This window comes from Coregonus lavaretus (genome assembly GCF_964263955.1).
Source record: "Coregonus lavaretus genome assembly, chromosome: 13".
Taxonomy (NCBI): domain Eukaryota; kingdom Metazoa; phylum Chordata; class Actinopteri; order Salmoniformes; family Salmonidae; genus Coregonus; species Coregonus lavaretus.
The window spans coordinates 45,597,955-45,618,779 of record NC_140000.1 but is presented as its reverse complement, the minus strand read 5'-3'; the positions used below and the strand labels follow the sequence as shown (position 1 = coordinate 45,618,779).

At 44.5% G+C, this 20,825-nt stretch overlaps 2 protein-coding genes across 2 annotated transcripts; one reads left to right on the top strand and one right to left on the bottom strand.

The window, feature by feature from the left end:
- The first annotated feature begins 14 nt into the window (after positions 1-14).
- LOC311140579 (PCNA-interacting partner-like) lies at positions 15-14,475 on the top strand. The gene is made up of 10 exons (XM_084175698.1): positions 15-174; positions 1,082-1,318; positions 1,453-1,563; positions 3,672-3,842; positions 3,975-4,129; positions 5,383-5,563; positions 5,694-5,875; positions 6,008-6,089; positions 13,182-13,362; positions 13,947-14,475. The coding sequence occupies exons 1-10, from the start codon at positions 25-27 to the stop codon at positions 14,291-14,293; spliced, it is 1,797 nt and encodes a 598-aa protein (XP_084031824.1). The 5' UTR covers positions 15-24; the 3' UTR covers positions 14,294-14,475.
- A 476-nt stretch (positions 14,476-14,951) lies between these two features.
- On the bottom strand, positions 14,952-16,546 carry LOC311139123 (pro-MCH 2-like; the record flags this gene model as incomplete). Its single annotated transcript, XM_084174014.1, has 3 exons — positions 14,952-15,083; positions 15,422-15,563; positions 16,295-16,546. 3 exons carry the CDS (start codon positions 16,544-16,546, stop codon positions 15,034-15,036), a joined length of 444 nt encoding a protein of 147 aa, XP_084030140.1. The 3' UTR covers positions 14,952-15,033.
- Between the last annotated feature and the right edge of the window lie 4,279 nt (positions 16,547-20,825).

Here is a 20,825-nt window from a genome sequence, read left to right as displayed (position 1 = left end):
TTGTTTGTCACCTTCACAGGGACAATGGCGACTTTAGAGGACAGTCTGAAGACAATAGTGAGAACCTTCAGGCGAGAATGCCACCGGGTTCTTGAGTCAGAGAGGACTACCATCCACGGGGCAGATGGAATGTTGATGGTTCTACAGCTGGCCATTGCAGAGGTCAATAAACAGGTAAAACTGGTAGCAGTTATAAGCTATCAATCCCTTACTGTGGGCAGTGGCCTACAGCAGTTTCGCGAGGCCCCTACAAGACTGAGAAAGCCCCCCCAAAGTAGTTTATTTTTTTGTGGGGGGGATCTGTTAACTTCCTAGAATTATACACATTTTGCCATGAGGCTAAGAGAAAATGTTGCAGTTTAACAGCTAATTTCCTGTAATTCATAACATTTTATAAGTGTCTTGTAACAGGGGAGGACCATGTATATGCTACAATAACAGTACTTGTTGCATTTACAACTTGTCTAAGTCCTAGCATCTACTGATTTCAGCTAGTGCATAGCTGTGGATTGACTGCATTGTTTGAATGTAATAGTGGCAGTTAATTTGAGAGAAATTAATGGAGTCATTCATCTAAAGCCAGTTAACAAACATGCAGTGCAGACATTTTTCACATTCATTATTTTACACCATCTTATCACAGCACTGGCAATCCATGGTTGACCAACTCCCTGACCAAAATGGCTGATCTTTATTCCATCAGAAGAAGCTTCATGTCCATTCTGGTATTTTAATTCCTAATTATTTTGGGTTGGGGCCTCCCAAGCCTGTGTGGTACGCCAGTGACTGTGGTCCTAACAGACATTGATACTGCGATCAAAGCCATAACATTTAATGTAGTAACTCCAAACGTGTTGTCACTAAGGCAATGAGTTTATCTACACCCCTATTATAGCCATTTGGGCCTGGTTTCTCCTGATCACATGGTCAGAAAAGACTCCTGACCCTATAAAGTAATAATCACATCATTTGTCCCACCAGACTGTATGGGAGGATAATTCTCCATGATCTATGCATTATGATTCCCATCACAGGCAGCAGTCATGGCTATAAGCCATCTGCTTTTGCTCTCTTCTGACAGGAGAGTGGAGAGTTCAGTGTTGCCCTGAGCGACGTCCTGATGGCCTGGAAACACTTACTGTTAGACAAACTTCACCTGCCCCTTCACGATGACTCTCCCCGACCAGAGAACTATGACATCATCAGGAAAGAATACGACTCCTTTCTGAAGCGCACCAACACTATGGACCTGATTGATATCCACTCTATGTACAAACAGCTGAGGGTTGATCCGGACCCTGAGGAGCCTCTGAACTCAGTGAGTATTAGGCCTGATTGAAACTAGGATGATGGACCATGATTGGACGTTTTAGTCAACTGTTTGATATAGTCTCAAAGGCCAGCTCAGCCAGTTAGGCTAACTGCCAAATCTGTGTTCATGTTGTTGCCAAGGTCCAGCTGTTTCAGTTTCTGTCCAGTAACATGGAGACCTATGAGGTGAGGAATTCCCTGTCCCAGGTCCCCTCGACCCCATCAAGCAAGTCAAAGCCATGCAGCACACAGGTAAACATACAGTACCAGTCAAAAGTTTGGACACACCTACTCATTCAAGGGTTTTTCTTTATTTTTACTGTTTTTTACATTGTAGTTTAATAGTGAAGACATCAAAACTATGTAATAACAAATATGGAATCATGTAGTAACCAAAAAAGTGTTAAACAACTCAAAGTATATTTGAGATTTTTCAAATAGCCACCCTTTGCCTTGATGACAGCTTTGAACACTCTTGGCATTCTCTCAACCTGGAATGCTTTTCCAACAGTCTTGAAGGAGTTCCCACATATGCTGAGCACTTGTTGGCTGCTTTTGCTTCACTCTGCCGTCCGACTCATCCCAAACCATCTCAATTGGGTTGGGGTCAGGTGATTGTGGAGGTCAGGTCATCTGATGCAGCACTCCATCACTCTCATTCTTGGTAAAATAGCCTTTACACAGCCTGGAGGTGTGTTGGGTCATTGTCCTGTTGAAAAACAAATGATAGTCCCACTAAGCCCAAACCAGATGGGATGGTGTATCGCTGCAGAATGCTGTGGTAGCCATGCTGGTTAAGTGTGCCCTGAATTCTAAATAAATCAGACTGTGTTACCAGCAAAGCACCCCCACACCTTGACACCACTTCCTCCATGCTTTACAGTGGGAGATACACATGAGGAGATAATCCGTTCACAAAGACACAGCGGTTTGAACCACAAATCTCCAATTTGGACTCCAGACCAAAGGACACATTTCCACCGGTCTAATGTCCATTGCTCGTGTTTCTTGGCCCAAGCAGGTCTCTTCTTCTTATTGGTGTCCTTTTAGTAGTGGTTTCTTTGCAGCAATCGACAATAAAGGCCAGATTCACACAGTCCCCTCTGAACAGTTGATGTTGAGATGTGTCTGTTACTTGAACTCTGTGAAGCATTTATTTGGGCTGCAATTTCTGAGGCTGGTATCTCTGGGTCTTCCATTCCTGTGGTGGTCCTCATGAGAGCCAGTTTCATCATAGTGCTTCATGGTTTTTGCGACTGCACTTGAAGAAACTTTCAAAGTTCTTGACATTTTCCGTATTGACTGACCTTCATGTCTTAAAGTAATGGACTGTTGTTACTATTTAGTAATTTTGGTTGTTCTTGCCATAATATGGACTTGGTATTTTACCAAATAGGGCTATCTTCTGTAAACCCCCCCTACCTTGTCACGACACAACTGATTGGCTCAAATGCATTAAGAGGGAAAGAAATTCCACAAATTAACTTATAAGAAGGCCCACCTGTTAATTGAAATGCATTCCAGGGGACTACCCATGAAGCTGGTTGAGAGAATGCCAACAGTGTGCAAAGCTGTCATCAAGGCAAAGGGTGGCTATTTGTCAAATCTCAAATATATTTGGATTTGTTTAACACCTTTTTGGGTTACTACATGATTCCATATGTGTTATTTCATATATTTGATGTCTTCACTATTATTCTACAATGTAAACAATTGTAAAAAATAAAGAAAAACCCTTGAATGAGTAGATGTGTCCAAACTCTTGACTGGTAGTGTATGTTCATACATGCTTATGACATATCAGCATTATACTGGTCAGCATAGTGTAAGCAAACTGACTCTCCATTCTGTCCACTCACATAAGAGAAGGTGGTTTGGCCAGAATATTAAATGTTACATTGGCTCATATCATTGTGCAACCGAGGTACTTTCTTTCACTGTTCGCTCTCGTTTTCCCAGTCAGTCTGGAAAGCCTTTCATTCTCGTTTAGCTTTTCCAGTCTTTCTCAGGCACTGGAATCTGTCTCGCTCTTATTAACAGGAACTTTAAATCATATCACTCAGATTTAAGAGAGAAATGTGAATTAAATTACCAGGCAGATGTTTTAAAACGCAACAGACATTGTGGGCTAGGACATGCGCTGCTGCAGCCCAATCTCTCTACACCAGGCTGCTGCCCTGTCAACTGTCTGATTTATGAGTGGGTAGAATACAGGTTGCTACTGTAGGACTGCCTGGGGTTGACGAGGTTTATGAAATGTTGGTTTGGGTTGAAGATGGTGTTCTGACTTTAAATGGGGCCGTGTGTGTAGTTTGTGGCATCGGCTGGAGTTTTAAAGGCTGTTGGTAAATCTCCAATAGGTAGAAAAGGTGGTGAGGAGGGTCTTCTGCTCCTATCTGGATCAGCTGGTCAACTCTAAGAACGACATGGCCCTAGCGCACACCCTTGACGCCCCCAATAGGTCGCTCGGACGTAAAGCTTTTACTGACCTGAAGCGTGAAGCACGGAGCAAGAACATGTCACTCTTCTTGGTAAGAATGACAAATTGGCCTCTACTCTTTCCATGTCTGTTTCGTATCATTACACTGACCTATGGGTTTAGCCAATGAATGTTGATGACATGACAATCATATAGTCTCATGTTAATCATCTATATATTGCAGGCTGTGACATCCTTTGTTAGAGCAGTCCAGCTGGGAGGAAAGGGCTATGCCCCCGCTGAGTCTGACCCCCTGAGGAAACATGTCAAAGGCCTGTCAGACTTTGTCCATTTCACAGACAACCTGGAGGAGATACTGGGAGACAACCCTGACCCAAGGTACACAAGAAGCCGGGTACACAACAAGCTGGGTTGTATTCATTAGTGCACATCGTAGCAAAATGTTTTGAATTGGAAGGTAGAAATCAACCTTTCTTGTTGGATATGTTCATGTACTGTAGTCCCTCCTGGTTTGTCTGTTTTCTTCTGTTTGGTGCCTAATGAATACCACACTGACCTGGCAGACTCCCACTCCGCTTACCCTTGTCATCAAATCCCACCTGCCCATTGCTGTGTACAGATCTGATTTCCCCCCTAATGACTTCTGCCCCAGGTTCTCATGATAGCATGTGAATTATTAAAATGTTTTTTTTTTTTTATCGGCTACATCAAAGTACAATTGACTAAAAGTCAAAAGAATTTGTTCCTTCCTTGGTTTGATTACTTAGTTAAATTATCATCAAACTTTAAGATTTCCTTGATCATTCATGGCCTGTGTATAATTGCAGATTGATTCAGATTTTCTTCATCAAGCGTTTGGCAGTGCCACAAACGTGGAGATTGTTTGGTCATTCGATGAAAATGTGTGGACTGAACTTTGAGGTAAAGCAATGGGAGAAGTCATGCTGTGTCACAACAAGGCCTTATTTCCCCTGAATTCCAGTAGCAACTACAGAGCTACATGATTGACACCTCTTGGCACTCAGATATATAGCTATGGAGTCCATCATATTGGATGTATTGTCCCAGTTCCCCCATAGCAGGGGCCTTCTGGGTGTTTATGACTGAGGGTTTTCTCCCTGCTCTGCTGTGGTGCCTCTGATGGGACACTGGACTGATCTGATGCCAGAATGGCTCTTTCAACAGCCTGCACCCCTACCTCCCCTTTCACACCCTCAGTGGAGTACTGTATTTCCACACACACAAACACCTTCTCTGAAGGGTTCAGGGCCTCTTGTTCAGCTAACATCTGTTTTCCCAGATGATTCTGTTCTGGAGGCTCACTCCCCTCTCATAATATCTGGGTCAGGGATTCTAGCCTGCTCCTTCTCCACCCCACCTTGCTTCAGTGTTTACACTTGCTGAACTTTTCAAACACCCCAATAATGTTGCAGTCACTTCATGGTCAGTGATAAGAGTGACCCCTAGAAAAAGGGAGTGTCATTATCCATTTGGTAATGACCACATTCCAATCTCTGTAGTGCATCTTTTTACTCGAGGCCGATAAGTAGAGGGGCTGCTTGACTTTTCTTCCTAGTGGATTAGATAATTACAAGCATTTTATATTTTATTTACACCTCTGTTTTTCTCAGTATTGCTGGCGTTCGTCTGGTGACCAGTATCAGGGCAGCTCTGTTGAAGGGGCGGGCCAGTGGCGACGTTGTGTACGCTGCAGCTGACAAGACCGCCAAGGACCTCAAAGAGAGGATCTCTCAGATCCACCTGTCCCACAGACTGCAGTCGGCTAGTCGGACAGGGATCAGCCCAGCCAGGGTATGATACCTTTCTGGGCCAACAGATCCAACCTCTCTCACCCTACATGTTCATGTCAAGGCCCTTTTCGTTTGATCCACATCAACGCCATCATCTTAACACTATAGTGTTTTGTGTATTTCCCCTTCAGCCCAGATACCATGCTATTAACCACGCCACTGCATGTGGAGGTCGGGAGACTGTGAAGGTCCTGATAATGTTGCTGGATGAAGATGCTTTGGCACCGCCCTGCAGGAACAAGGCAGACCTACTCTCTGCGGATCAGGCTGTCCTCAGTGGGGAGGAGGGGACCTGCATGCTCACGCTGTTCCGGTGAGCCTCATCTCGCGCGCACACATGCTAATCAAAGCTTCATATGCTAATAATGGATATGTTTTCACAGCCTCTCTAACCCCTAAATCATAAACAGCTGCTTTCAATCTCTGATTGCTTCTGTGTCCTCAGATCCCCAGAGGTTCCCACTGGCTCCTCTCCAAAACCCCTGCAGCACCGCGTCCAGGAGCGACAAGATCAACTCAAACCCAAGGTACACACACACAGCTCGCCTACCTCCCACCCTCCAAGTAGGACCAGGAGACCCGAATACGAAACATCAAATAAACCAAATCAAATGTCCAAACATTGAAAAATAATGTCTTTACGTCCTGTAATTTCTCCCTGGTATTGTATTATTTATTTGCTCAGTTGACGCCCCTCATCTTATAACTGGCTTCTACACGTTCACATTTGTACAGCTGTGTTTTTGCTCCCTGCCTTTGACCATTGTGTTGCTCTGAGTGACTCTGGGGTATAAAACTACTCCTCTACAATCGGGGGATTCAAACCGGCATCCTCCCAGTGACACGTTTTGTTATGCTTCTCAACAGGGCTCCACCCTCTTGGTTTGACAAGTAGTCAGTCAAAAGATGCTCTGCTCTTCTGTTTTGTCAATCCCTCTGAGGGTTTGCATGTTTACTGTGGTCTTTGTATAGGTCCCTAGATGTTTTCTCTCTTCATTCATTATCAGTAGGGCCGGGATGATACCAGTATCGCAGTATTTTTTTCCATGGCAAAAATGAAAACACGAAGCAGACAACTCATTGGGCCTTTAAAAATACAGGTTGCCTGCTATAGCTTGGAAAATAAATAAATGTTACTCTGGATGACATAATGTTTGTTTCCAACATTAGGGCCGTTTTCCTAAAGTGAAAGCCGCTTCATGTTTTGTTTCCTTGCCGCGATACTAACGAGTACCGCGATACTGGTATCGTCCCGGCCCTAATTATCAGGATGTGTAAACCGATTGATATAACCAACGGATGTGGAGGGATTCTCAGTCAGTCGTGTGGTGTTTGCAGCCTGGAAGGCTCTGGGCTTATAGACAGTTATAGAATGGAGTCCTGGTGCTAACTCACTGTGCTCGTCATTAACAAGTATACCATTCCTCAAAAGCACCCAGAGCAAAAGCAAATACAACCTAGATGTAGAAACTGCTTACTCATCTAAAACTGATGAACAATGACAGTTTTTGCGATTTTAAAGGGTCTGGGTTGTTCTCAGTCTCTACATGGAATAAACTGCTTGAACCCCTTTCAAACGTGTGCTAACCACATTTTGTGGAAATGGGCTCCTTTATTTGATTGCGCTAGCAGATGTCACTTTAGCTCCCCACATTCTGGCCGTCTTCCTGTGAGTGCGCTGTAATGGTCCCTGGGCAGCTCACCGCTTCCTGAACTCGGCAGGCGGAAGCTTTCTGCATCCACTTCACTTTAAAGATGCCATATCAGTCGCCTAACTCGACTAGTAAGGAAACTTGAAAGGTTATTGTTTCCTGTTGTCTGCTGAATGTCTTTATCCACCTGGACTCCGCTCCAATAGTTTCATCGTACGCTGACGTCAGTCAACTGGCACACGTGCAGATAGTCCCATTTAGTTTCTGCATTGTGGGTATTTTTTCCATGCTTTTGTGTCGGTTTCAGACAGATTAAACACGGCAAAACGTATCACTCAGCAAATTAAGTGATTTTAATGATGTATTGAATTGCATCATTTGGATGAATAGTATGATACCTTATTGATTGATGTCTCTGTGATAATTTGATCTCGGTAACAAGATGCCTTTCAATGCTTTAAAGTATTTCCTCTTCCCAAATGAAATCAAAGCTGGCTCATCATAAGAAGAGCTACCATAAGAACACAATGCGTCTGCCAACTTCTCACCTAATATCCTGATCTTGCATGTGGGCTACTGGGCTTGTGTGCGCATTCAAAAACAAACACCAGACCCGAGAACAGAGCAATTGCTTTTCCTGCTGTTCCTTGAGGTGTCATCAGGATGGGCTTACCTTCGCCTGGCCAGGCCAACCAGCTTACCTTAGCCTGGCCAGGCCAACCAGTCTATAGGGGTTGTCTAATCAAATCAAATCAAATCAAATTTTATTGGTCACATGCGCCGAATACAACAGGTGCAGACATTACAGTGAAATGCTTACTTATAGCCCTTAACCAACAGTGCATTTATTTTAAACAAAAAAGTAAGAATAAAACAACAACAAAAAAGTGTTGAGAAAAAAAGAGCAGAAGTAAAAAATAAAGTGACAGTAGGGAGGCTATATATACAATAGAATAAAGTGACAGTAGGGAGGCTATATATACAGGGGGGTACCGTTGCATAGTCAATGTGCGGGGGCACCGGCTAGTTGAGGTAATATGTACATGTGGGTAGAGTTAAAGTGACTATGCATAAATACTTAACAGAGTAGCAGCAGCGTAAAAGGGATGGGGTGGGGGGGCAGTGCAAATAGTCCGGGTAGCCATGATTAGCTGTTCAGGAGTCTTATGGCTTGGGGGTAGAAGCTGTTGAGAAGTCTTTTGGACCTAGACTTGGCACTCCGGTACCGCTTGCCGTGCGGTAGCAGAGAGAACAGTCTATGACTAGGGTGACTGGAGTCTTTGACAATTTTGAGGGCCTTCCTCTGACACCGCCTGGTATAGAGGTCCTGGATGGCAGGGAGCTTTGCCCCAGTGATGTACTGGGCCGTACGCACTACCCTCTGTAGTGCCTTGCGGTCAGAGGCCAAGCAGTTGCCATACCAGGCGGTGATGCAACCAGTCAGGATGCTCTCGATGGTGCAGCTGTAGAATTTTTTGAGGATCTGAGGACCCATGCCAAATCTTTTTAGTCTCCTGAGGGGGAATAGGCTTTGTCGTGCCCTCTTCACGACTGTCTTGGTGTGTTTGGACCATGATAGTTCGTTGGTGATGTGGACACCAAGGAACTTGAAGCTCTCAACCTGTTCCACTACAGCCCCGTCGATGAGAATGGGGGCGTGCTCAGTCCTCTTTTTTTTCCTGTAGTCCACAATCATCTCCTTTGTCTTGGTCACGTTGAGGGAGAGGTTGTTGTCCTGGCACCACACGGCCAGATCTCTGACCTCCTCCCTATAGGCTGTCTCATCGTTGTCGGTGATCAGGCCTACCACTGTTGTGTCGTCGGCAAACTTAATGATGGTGTTGGAGTCGTGCCTGGCCATGCAGTCATGGGTGAACAGAGAGTACAGGAGGGGACTGAGCACGCACCCCTGAGGGGCCCCCGTGTTGAGGATCAGTGTGGCAGATGTGTTGTTACCTACCCTTACCACCTGGGGGCGGCCCGTCAGGAAGTCCAGGATCCAGTTGCAGAGGGAGGTGTTTAGTCCCAGGATCCTTAGCTTAGTGATGAGCTTTGAGGGCACTATGGTGTTGAATGCTGAGCTGTAGTCAATGAATAGCATTCTCACGTAGGTGTTCCTCTTGTCCAGGTGGGAAAGGGCAGTGTGGAGTGCGATAGAGATTGCATCATCTGTGGATCTGTTGGGGCGGTATGCAAATTGGAGTGGGTCTAGGGTTTCTGGGATTATGCTGTTGATGTGAGCCATGACCAGTCTTTCAAAGCACTTCATGGCTACAGACGTCAGTGCCACGGGTCGGTAGTCATTTAGGCAGGTTATCTTAGAGTTCTTGGGCACGGGGACTATGGTGGTCTGCTTGAAACATGTTGGTATTACAGACTCAGTCAGGGACATGTTGAAAATGTCAGTGAAGACACTTGCCAGTTGGTCAGCACATGCTCGGAGTACACGTCCTGGTAATCCGTCTGGCCCTGCGGCCTTGTGAATGTTGACCTGCTTAAAAGTCTTACTCACATCGGCTACGGAGAGCGTGATCACATAGTCGTCCGGAACAGCTGGTGCTCTCATGCATGCTTCAGTGTTGCTTGCCTCGAAGCGAGCATAGAAGTGGTTTAGCTCGTCTGGTAGGCTTGTGTCACTGGGCAGCTCGCGGCTGTGCTTCCCTTTGTAGTCTGTAATAGTTTTCAAGCCCTGCCACATCCGACGAGCGTCAGAGCCAGTGTAGTATGATTCAATCTTAGACCTGTATTTTAGGACAGCCTCTGAAGCGGTGCCCCCCCCCCCCCCCCCCCCATGTCGTCCTCTCCCTGTAATAGAACTAGATACTGCTCTTTCCACCTGCTATAATTGCATTAAGCGTGGACTGCATGTCAGGAGGACGTCATGTCAGTCTTCTACCTCCCTGCCTGCGTTATGTTCTTCCCTGTCTGTCATTATTTCTGGCGTTAGCGAGGTGTTTTATTAGCATGCAACGAGGGTACGTGTACATTTCATGCCTGGTGATCCGAGGGTTCATTGTTGTTTTAGGTGCTCTTTTGAGAAGTTCTTTGAATAGCCTTCGCTCAGGGCTTTGATTCCCCCCCCCCCCTCTTTCTTTGCTTTGCAGTCCCACCCAGCTTTGCACTGCGTTCTTTTTTCTCCACTGGATTCCTCCTTCCCTACTGCGGCTCTGCTGATGGCCAGGAGGGAGAAATCCTTGAGTCGTGATAATCCCCAGCAGGCCTAGATCAAACGGATGATAAAGGAGTGGATCAGACAGGGCCCGGTTTCCCGATAGCGATGGAATTTAGGCTTACGAGTGTTTTTAACTATTAATCTTTCCTACAACGACTGAATATGTAACATGCGTTTCTCAAAACACCACACAGAGAGAAGGGTCGCTAAGTGCATCGTTGGAGCATGTGTCTATACTGATAGGTTTGAAACGGAGCGCTGCTCTCGGATCCACTGCTCTCGGATCCGCTTTCTCGATTCAAATCTTTCCTTAACTTTTTAAATAATTATTTCACAATACTTACAACAGATCAGTTCCGATAGATATTACCACCTATGGCTGCAAATATTGACGTGGCTTATTGTAATGCGTACCCAATAAAAAATAATTGAAATCACTGATTTGGCACATTGCACACAATAAGCTACACACCATGAAATGTATTGAGAAATTATACAGAGTAGCAACATATAATTCAATTGCTTGAACATAACATTTATATTTTAATTCGGTTTTCATTTGAAGCATCTTTTTATACGTCGCTTGTTTGTCAATTGCAAAGACATCAACTGTATTTATAGTCAACTTTGGTCTGAAGTTATCGGTGGCTATGTTTAGCGGAGATCTGTGTATAAAAAGCATCTGACGCACTTAGCTGTGCGAGCATTTTCAAGTGCAACGTTAACGAGGGTTCAGGTAACAGCTCTGAGATTTAACACTGCTCCAGACTTGGACCACACACCCTCTCCACTGAATAGCAGGCTAGTGATTGCTTTGCAACGCTTGCAGTTAGCCATTGATTCCTTCCAAACCACTTATTGTTGAATTTGCGATTTCCAACTTGTTGTGTAATGTTTATGTACAATGGCCGATGAGCACCGATACATTTCATCTATATAATTTATCTTCATATGACAAGAATTTAAAAGGATTTGCCAGGAGATTGTAGACTTGATTCATGATGACTGCTTGTCTAGCTTGCTAGCTAAGGTTTTGAAAGTATGATGTTAACATTTTTATTTTGTTATTTAACTAGTTAAGTCAGTTAAGAACAAATTGTTATTTACAATGACGCCAAACCCGGACGACACTGGGCCAATTGTGCGCTGATGCCTCAAGCACTGAGTTGCAGTGCCTTAGACCGCTGCGCCACTCGGGAGGCCAAGACCTTGAGCCTTCTTGGATGGGCACTTCTAATGTAAATCTATGGCAGCACCCAAGGGGCTTCAATTTTCGAGCTCTCCCCGTAGATTATGCGGTGACATAGTGTCCCCATGAGTGACAGAACACTGAGCCTACCATGGCGCAACTAGAGAACATTACCAACCCCTATGCGCCGTATTTTCCGTTGGCTGCCCCACCACCACAGAGAGCACTGAGCTCGCCCGAAACGGCTGCATTTTGGAGCTGCCTTACTCAAGAAAGCAAAGAGAATGTTTGGATGCGGCTTTATTAACGCAATTATTAATTTTTTTACTTAATTTTTTTTGCTAAATAGGTCACCTGCCCTGAATGACAGGTCGCCACTGGCCAGTTCCACGAAAGTGCTCGCTCACCTTTTAGCGAGGTACATTTCTATAGCAACGAATCCTTCAGAACTAACCTGCTCCCGGGCAGACAAACTCCATTTATCCTGAATGAAGTGTCTGAGCCACAAGTTGAGGACTGATAAAAATCAGATTCCCTCCCTCTCACAAATATTGCATCATCCCCTTAATTTGAGGAAGACTATGGATTTAAAAATATTTGATCAAATGTTCGTAATAATAAAAATACAAGTTTAAAATACATCACGTTACAGGTATCCTAGTGGTTAAGAGCATTGGGCCAGTAACCGAAAGGTCGCTGGTTCGACTCCTCGAGCTGACTAGGTGAAAAAGCTGAGCCTTTGAGCAAGGCACTTAACCCTAATTGGTCTAAAATTACACTTAAATAATGACAATGCATTTGAAACTTCACGCAGAGTAAAACTTGTATGACGTAATGCAATTATTTTATCAATAGGAGTGGGGGGGAAGGGTGCTTGTGCATTAATAAGCACACCAAAGACAGCAAAACTATATTTAATAAAATAAAGTCTGCACTTCATCAAGCCTATTTCACACCATAGCCTGCGGAATATGCAATTACTTTTATTTCATTTTGATTTCGACAAACATACAAATGTGGCTCGCCCATGGATTGAGGTTTTGGCATTGTCTCAATGAAGAGTTCGGCATTTGACTAGCCACATGTGACATGCACGTGCTGTTACAAGCCTGCTAGCTTCATCCATACTGTCATAGTATGGATGAAGCCTGAGATAGCCAGCATCAGTTAGCTTCACATTCTATCTTTAGAAAACCCTGAGTAGATCTAGCTTCAATCATAGTATTCCCCTGGGGCTGCTGGGATTGTGGGCCCTGGAGATCAGACTCACTACTTTTCTTGGCTGACCTCAGATCAGTTGTGACATCATAAAAAATTAAAGGTCTACTAGGTTCAGGTTCATTGTCTAATGGAAGCTTGGCTGATAAATTGTGAAGAAATTGTGTTTTTCCTCCAGAACTTGCAGCAAAAGTGTTTTGATAAACAAGTCTGTTCCTGGAGCGCTATCATCCTGTAGGTTCACGCCAACCCTAATCTAGTGCACCTGACCCTAATAATTAGCTGGTTGATCCAGTTCGTTACAACTGGGGTTGGAGCAAAAACCTAGAGGAGGGTAGCTCTCCAGGAACAGGGTTGGAGAGCCTTGAATGTTTCTCTCCATTTGTAGGCCAGAGAGCGAACCATCCGATCTCAGTTTGCCTGCACGTACCAGGACGACTCGGCGCTGCCCCTCAACCGCGTGCTGGACTTCCCCAGCACCAACCAGGTTCCCACCTGTGTGCACCCGGCTCTCAAGCGGACCCTCACTACTGTGGAATCCACCTCTGCTGTCGAGGAGCTGGGCAGAGGTAAAAATGTCTAGTTGTTACATCATTCTCCCTTTCTCACCAGAGACCTGTAACTGCATGTACTAGTCTGCATGCGTGCTGATGAACTGCTCCAGATTTCATCACATATAGTCCAGCGTAGCTACATACACACAAAACAACCCCCCCCCCTCTTCAGGGATTGGCTTCTATTCCCTCTGACGGCACAGATTCGGATCGATGCCCAGACCCACCTTCCCTGCCCAGTCCCAGAACCCTGCCCAGTCCCAGTCTTGGGACTGGTACTTACGATCAACCTTTAAATGATTCCCCATTTTATAAAACCTGGCCGCCCCACATCTGTAGTAAAAACCTAAAGAACGCACTCTTCTCCCTCCCTCCCTTTCCTTTACTCTTTCTTTCTGTGGGAATCCAGGCTCCGCTCCATCGGGTTACATGACAAATGTTAACTTTCAGCTCGCTAGAATAAACACTCTGGCTGTTAAACTGCAGGCTAACGTCAGCAATTTCATCAGTTTTTTTTTTCTCCCCCTTTCCTTCCTCTCTTGTTATATCATTTTTTTCGACCCTGATTGTTAAACTCTATTACCGTTTCCTCTCTCCAGTGGAGGTTGACCCAGAGGCTGGGAGGAAAGAGGCCCAGCGAGGAGGCCTGTCCCGGGGGGTTGCCGCAGCACTGGGGCACACGAGTGGAAATGATGCCCCAAGCAGGAGAGCTGGCGGGGGCAGTCGGAAGACCAACATCCAGACAGAAGGAAGCAGCAAAGCCTGTAAACGGAAGCTGGTGGATTGTAGCGAACACTGTGGGTCAGAGAACCAGCCCCCTCTGAAGAAAACCCCTAGCAGTGTAACATCAACCAAATTGGCAGGGAAGAAGGGTGAAGCTAAAGCCCCCAGTAAGAAGAAACTGATTGCCGGACAGTGCAAGCTCACCAGCTTCTTCAGATTGTAAACTACTCATTGTAGTGTTGTGTAGAAGGCAGTACTAGTAATGTCACTTTATTTCATCAATGGTCTGTCTTCTTTGAAGCTGAATGTTCTGTAATCAATTGCACTTGTTTTTCCCCCCAGGGGAGCTTGGCCTATTTTCAGAGGCTTTTATTGTAGTCGTATTTCTATTGGATTTTCTGTATATAAAAAAAAAAAAAAAAAAAAGTTTGCCTCTGTTGTGCTTTCCAGCGATTGACAGACATCATAATTTTAAAAGAAAGATCACCAGCTGTAGTGTGTCTGTGGGCGAGTGTAACGCAATGATAAAAAAGAGCTGTTGCCCATGAGGCAATGTGGAAAGTCTGAGAGTGGTTGAAACCCAAGCAGATCTGTTTGATAGCAGATCAATTTCGGCTTGGCCTGCAATTTATCTCCCTCTAAGACAAAGGGCCCACTGCCAGACACTTATCCTCTCTGACATGTATCTTCACTACTACTATCATACATTTTATACTGTTTATTTTATTTACTTTACCTGGACAACGTTGATTTTCCAAATGGAGCTATATTATGTGACCCAGAATTGAAGCGTACAATTGTTTACAGGTTTTTCTAAGCATTTTAATAGTTATTTGATTTTATACATGTTTGTTTTTTAAAACCATGCCATAGAGATTTAAGGAACAAATATGGAAAGCATATAGAGTTATGCAGGAGATTGACAGACGGCAGGGCAGCAGTTTATGATCCACCACACTCTTCTTATCTTTGCCAACAGGGTCGGTACACTCGACCAATCATGCATCGGAGCCCTGGAGGGAATAAAATTGGATGAATTGCAGTGATTTAAAACAATAACTGTTTTTAATGGTGATATCATAACCTTCAACAGCCTTCAGTTTGTCACTTTTTATAGTCTGAAATTTCACAAGTCCAGCTGATAAAACTCTTGTTCCAAGTAATACATATAACATGGTGGAAAGTATCAACACCCTCATTTATGGTTTTAATGTCAGTATCGTGTAATCTACAGTCACCCAGTTGACATGCTGAATGACAGTGAGCTGGATCTTTCTAATGAGAACAATTGAACAGATACAGGAACCATAGAAGGAAAAATAACAAAAGGAAGTCATTGGTCGATACTTACTCTCAAAGTCGTCCTCCCTGCGCTCTACTTTCAGGCTATTTTCAGTAGGAGCGTGATCTGTTCCTCGGTCTGGGAGGACAGGAAGGGCTCGGGAGAAAGCTGTGTTCATGCCACGTCTGGTGTGCCCTTTCAGTCTGATGTCCTGTGGGACAGAAGGCTAGGTCACTGTCTGGCTGGCTTCCATCAGAGTGGCTCAGCCAGCCTCTACATTAGTATACTCTGTCCGCTGAAGATTCTATTGCACAATCAGGTCTGGTGAACCAAAGCCGAAGGTTATCTAGTTTGCATGATACAACAAAGATACAACAATACACATGAAAGGGCTATAGAATCCAATGTCCAAATTAATGGGACTTTGGGATGGTGTTTTTCTTTTCCATTAATTGATGTATGCCATTTGCCAGATGGACATTTAAGAAGCGGCACAGATCTTCTGGGTCTCAAACCCCGGCCTACTGGACCTGATCCAGGCCATATGAAACCAGTATCAGAGGGTCCCCAGTTATCCAGACATATCATCTGCCCAAGTGGCTTTATAGCTCCTCTCCTCATCCCTCTCTCCTGTTCCATTACATCAGAGATAACCATGTCCATGACGTGCATGCCATACAGCTGCTAGACAAACTGATTCACTCCACATGCCTGCCAAACCTTTGATGGAGCGCAGACACTATCGTACATTTTGCCACTGTGTGAATCTAATAAAGAGAAATGCCTGTCCTTTTCATCTTTGTTTGATAATGGCTGACGTTTGAGCAAATGTAAAGTATTGGCATATGGAACACACTGTATTGATGCTGCTACTGATGAAGATGAGAGTTAAGAGGAAGATTGGTATGATGATGATGGACATGGATGAAGGAAGATACTTACTGAGAGGATGAAGATCTTTGTGTTCCCCTCTTCGTCCAGCCCGAGTCCGTTGTCCAGGATGGGCTCCAGTCTGAACCTCAGGGCAGCCACAGCGTTGTCACTCATCGTGTCTTCGTCTAGTATGGAACGCAGGCTCTCCTGCTCTGTCCTACCCTCCTCCAGCTTGCCTGTCGGTACAGCTAAGACGGCCGAGCGGGTGCTAAACTCAGAGAACAGCACCAGTGTGAATACAACACAGTATAGGGAGATCATAATTCCTACTACACTATCTTGGTCCTAACGGCCTTGCGAGGATCATTGAGAGTGGACTTCAGTTGCGCTCACCTGTGATGACTATTCACTTTCAGTGGCCCATCAGCTCTTTTTATACCACGAAAGCCAAAACTGGATTTTTTTATCATCATAACAAAGCCGTCAAATATGTGCGTAGAGGAGATTTGAAGTCTCCCGCTGAGCTTGGCCCATGTCATAATTGAAAAGGGTGACATGGCACAGGTCAAAGGTCATAGCAAATTTGTAAAGCAGCTTTGGATGCTCCTTTATGAAGACTAATAAGAAGGGAGGGTAGGTAAATAATAGCTGGATTACTGTCAGGTGTAAGGACATGCTGTATTTGAAAGAGAGGAGCAACATCTTTTCAACAGTCATCTCTTCCCTCCTGTAGAGGGGTCTCCTCGGGCCACTCAAAGATCATAGGTCTCAAATTGGTCTCACAAAGGTCTCATTTCTCAATACTGTCCACTTTCAAAGGTGGAAAGTAAAAGGTGGAACACATGCCTACTGTGCAATCTGAAAGAAACCAACAGATTGCCCACAGTGAGTTATCACCTGAACTACGTCAATAGCTACAGGCATCAATGCTCTTTGTGGGGAGAGAATATCATCCAGGGTGGACAGTCCTGGTATGAATAGAGGCTGGGTCACTAGGGTCATGTCATCAGACTTCAACAAGACCAATAGAGAATGAAAACAGAGACCCAGGTAGCATCAACCTGAAATGACCTATTGGTAATTGGTGATTGGGTATACAGCCTTACCGGTTGGGTATTAGGTGGGAGGAAGTCCCTGACTTTTCTGACAACATAACCTGAAAGGATACTCCAGGCGCTAGTTATAGGCTATGTAACTATAGTTTATTCTGTTCTGATCCCATGGTCACGGGTCAGGAAAAACTCAGGGTTCTAGTCATTAGAACCTTGAGTGTTAGCTTCATTGCCCCAGGGCTAGGCCCTTCCCATAATGAGAAGCCCACTGACCACCATCTGTGGCTTACATGGCTGATCACCTCATGTTCACAAGGGTAAAGGCCGTGAGTTTAGGGAAATGAGCGCGGAGGAGTTTTACAAACGAAAACAAAAGGCCTTGTTGACATAGCTCTCCCAAGCTCCTCTTCAGTTCTTAGGAAAACCGACGACGGCTTATCTTATTAACATCACAGTAGCTACAGCAGAGGGATGGAGAAATGGGACATGAATGATAGTTATTGAACTCAGCTGAAGTGATTTTACTTGGAGTGCACAGCCGTTATTTCGTGAGTATTTTTGTTGGCGGCTGAGGGGCTCTAGTGAAGGACTGAACTGGTCTGCAGGGGCCCGACTGTTCCAGGAGCAGCACAACTCAACTTGTGAGCTTCGAGCTCTGTTGTTCTAACCTCTCTCTCTCTCTCCCACTCTCTCGCTCTCACCGTCACTCATTCTCTCTCTCTATCTCTCGCTCGCTCTCATTTCTCTCTCACTCTCACTCTCTCGCTCTCTCTCTCTCGCTCTCAATTCTCTCTCGCTCTCTCTCTCAATTCTCTCGCACTCTCTCTATCTCAATTCTCTCTCTCGCTCTCTCTCTCTCTCTCTCAATTCTCTCTCTCACTCTCACTCTCTTGCTCTCACTCTCACTCACTCTCTCTCTATCTCTCTCTCTCTCAATTATCTCTCTCTCTCTCTCTCTCTCTCTCTCTCTCTCTCTCTCTCTCTCTCTCTCTCTCTCTCTCTCTCTCTCTCTCTCTCCACTACACTCTCTCTGATTGTTATGCTCTCCATCTCTCAGCATGTGTATCCACTTCACTGGTGTTTATATTGTTAAAGATATTGCATGCCACTTCCCTCATCAAAATGTGAACAGCTCAGTCCTGTGGTATTTTTTTTATTTCAGCACGTTAAAACACAATCGATATCAAATTGTCTTATATCAGCCCCGCTCTCTTATCTTGGAAGACCCTGCAGCTAAAGCATATGTTGATGATGGTTCTTGATTCCATCCACCTCCTTGCGTCGATGACCTTTGAGATGGTGAGGCTCAGGCTCTTTATCTGGGGTTTTTTCTGTTTTCCCCTGAGTTACATTTCTAGGAAAACATTACCATCATTCCGAAACTGAAGGACATTAACATAAAAGAGAAAGTAAAGTAATCTTTAAAGAGCAAGATGTGATTTCCATTGTGTTCTCAGGTCATATTTGTTTGATCTCCTTTGAAGTCAAAGGGAGATTTGAACATGAGTGTTTCCAATCTTCAGCTGTTGGATCTGAGAATCTGTCCACCTTGTTCTGCTGTTTTTATTGGCTCAACCAATACATCATGAAACATTTCAACTGGGTAATAAACAACTCAAACATAGGGATCAGGAGAGGTAAATAAGTGTGTATTTTATGTGGAACAAAAACAGGACACCGGTGATATCTTTATTTTCGGAATAATTACTTTTAATAATGACGTTTATGTCAAAATATATCAGATCAGATGAAACTGTTGATTGACTTGTCACAGTATGTCGCTACTGCCTTTATATTCGTTATCTTGGTTCAAAGTTTCCCTCTGTGGTTTTGACAGCTTAATTGACCTTCAAAACTTGGAGAGATGGCTGGCTGTGGGACAGTTTTCCCATCATCTCTCCCTGCTGCTTGCGTCACCTGTCAGGGGGCGGTGTTGTAATTCGGTCAAATACATCTTTCAGTCAGAACCGAAACCCTCTGAAGTCCCCGCCAGATGACATCAGCAGCATCATGTTATGGTTCTCTGTGGAACAACATATTATTTCCTTGTCCTGTTTTAACACGCCGTTTTTCATCGCCGACTCTCAACTCCTATAGTAAAAACAGTACAACTGTAAGAGCTGGGAGGACGGTCCAGGAGTGGAGTACGTAATGCTGGGAGCTCCAGGATGCTCACTATGTACAGATTTTTGTTGTTGTTGTGAAGATAAAGGTGGGGGCCTTGAAGTCTGTCTGGTGTGGGGGTGGATGCTTGGAGGTGGGGGCCTTGAGGACTGTCTTGCAGCAGGCAGAGTTGTGGGTGTAAGGGGCTGCGATTGGGCAGGCCTCTTTGTTGCCCAGAGAACAGACCATGGTTTCCTGGAACAATGCAGCTGATGAGAGGCTCTCCAAGGAAAATATGGGTCTGACATCATGGGTTCTTAAAGCACACAGCTGAGCCAACACTCTCCTGCCATAATCAGTGCTCAGTGAATTTCCACTGCTGAGGAAAAATAAGACAGAGAAGCCCCTATGGGCATGGGTCCCTTCCCTAACACCCAGGTATGGCTAGAAGTTCAAATTGAGAGTTTCAGTTTGAAATGCATAATCCAATGATATACAAAGTTAATGTGACATTGGCTGGTGTCCTACGGAGAGAGGAAAGCCAGGAAACAGTAGTGATGGGGTAAGATGCTGAGTTGAAGGACTAATATACAATGAGAACAATAAATGCAATTGCCAGTCCTTCATACTACTGTAAAAGTAATTGATACCCAGTATTTATTATTAAAAGAAAACGACATAGAATTTTGCCAGACTAACACAAATCATCCCTCCCCCTAAAACAACCAAGAGGAAAAAGAGTGAAATTGGAGTGTATTAAAATAAACCACAAGGTCATTTAAAAGACAATAGCGTACGTAGTTGTAGTAGGGTTTTGGAGCTTCCACTTCAGGCCTGGTCCAAAGTCAGTGTCCTTAGGTACACCCAGCCCAGAGTGCATAGAGTCCATCTGATACATTTGGGAAATAGATACTTGAGACTGCTCCTTCCAGAATCCTTCTGCTGGTGTAGCAGAGGTGAAATGGAGAAATTCACGATTAGTTAAAATTATATTACCGAATTACAAATCAGGAATTAGACCTCAGATGTTAAAGAGATTCTACTTTTTTTTAACAGAATACAGCATTGAGGAAGATGCCATTTTATAAGCAATCAGTAGTTTACTATGAACTATAAAAGTTAATTATGATGATAAACTGATTTGTTATGGTTTGGGTCATTGTGGTCCAAACTACTCCATGCAGTTACCCCAATACCCAGCCTCTAATGGTTTGGGTCATTATGGTCCAAACTACTCCATGCAGTTACCCCAATACCCAGCCTCTTGTATCCTGAGAGGTTTCTTGGAGATTTATTTTAACTCTAAATCCTGCAAGCTTGCAAAGTGCAATTTGTCTATTCGGGCCTAATAATTGATCTTATATTAGTCATTGAGAGGCTTGGATGAAATACCATCCAGGATCGCTTTGGCCAGACGCTTGCCAACTCCATGCTCCACACTTGAA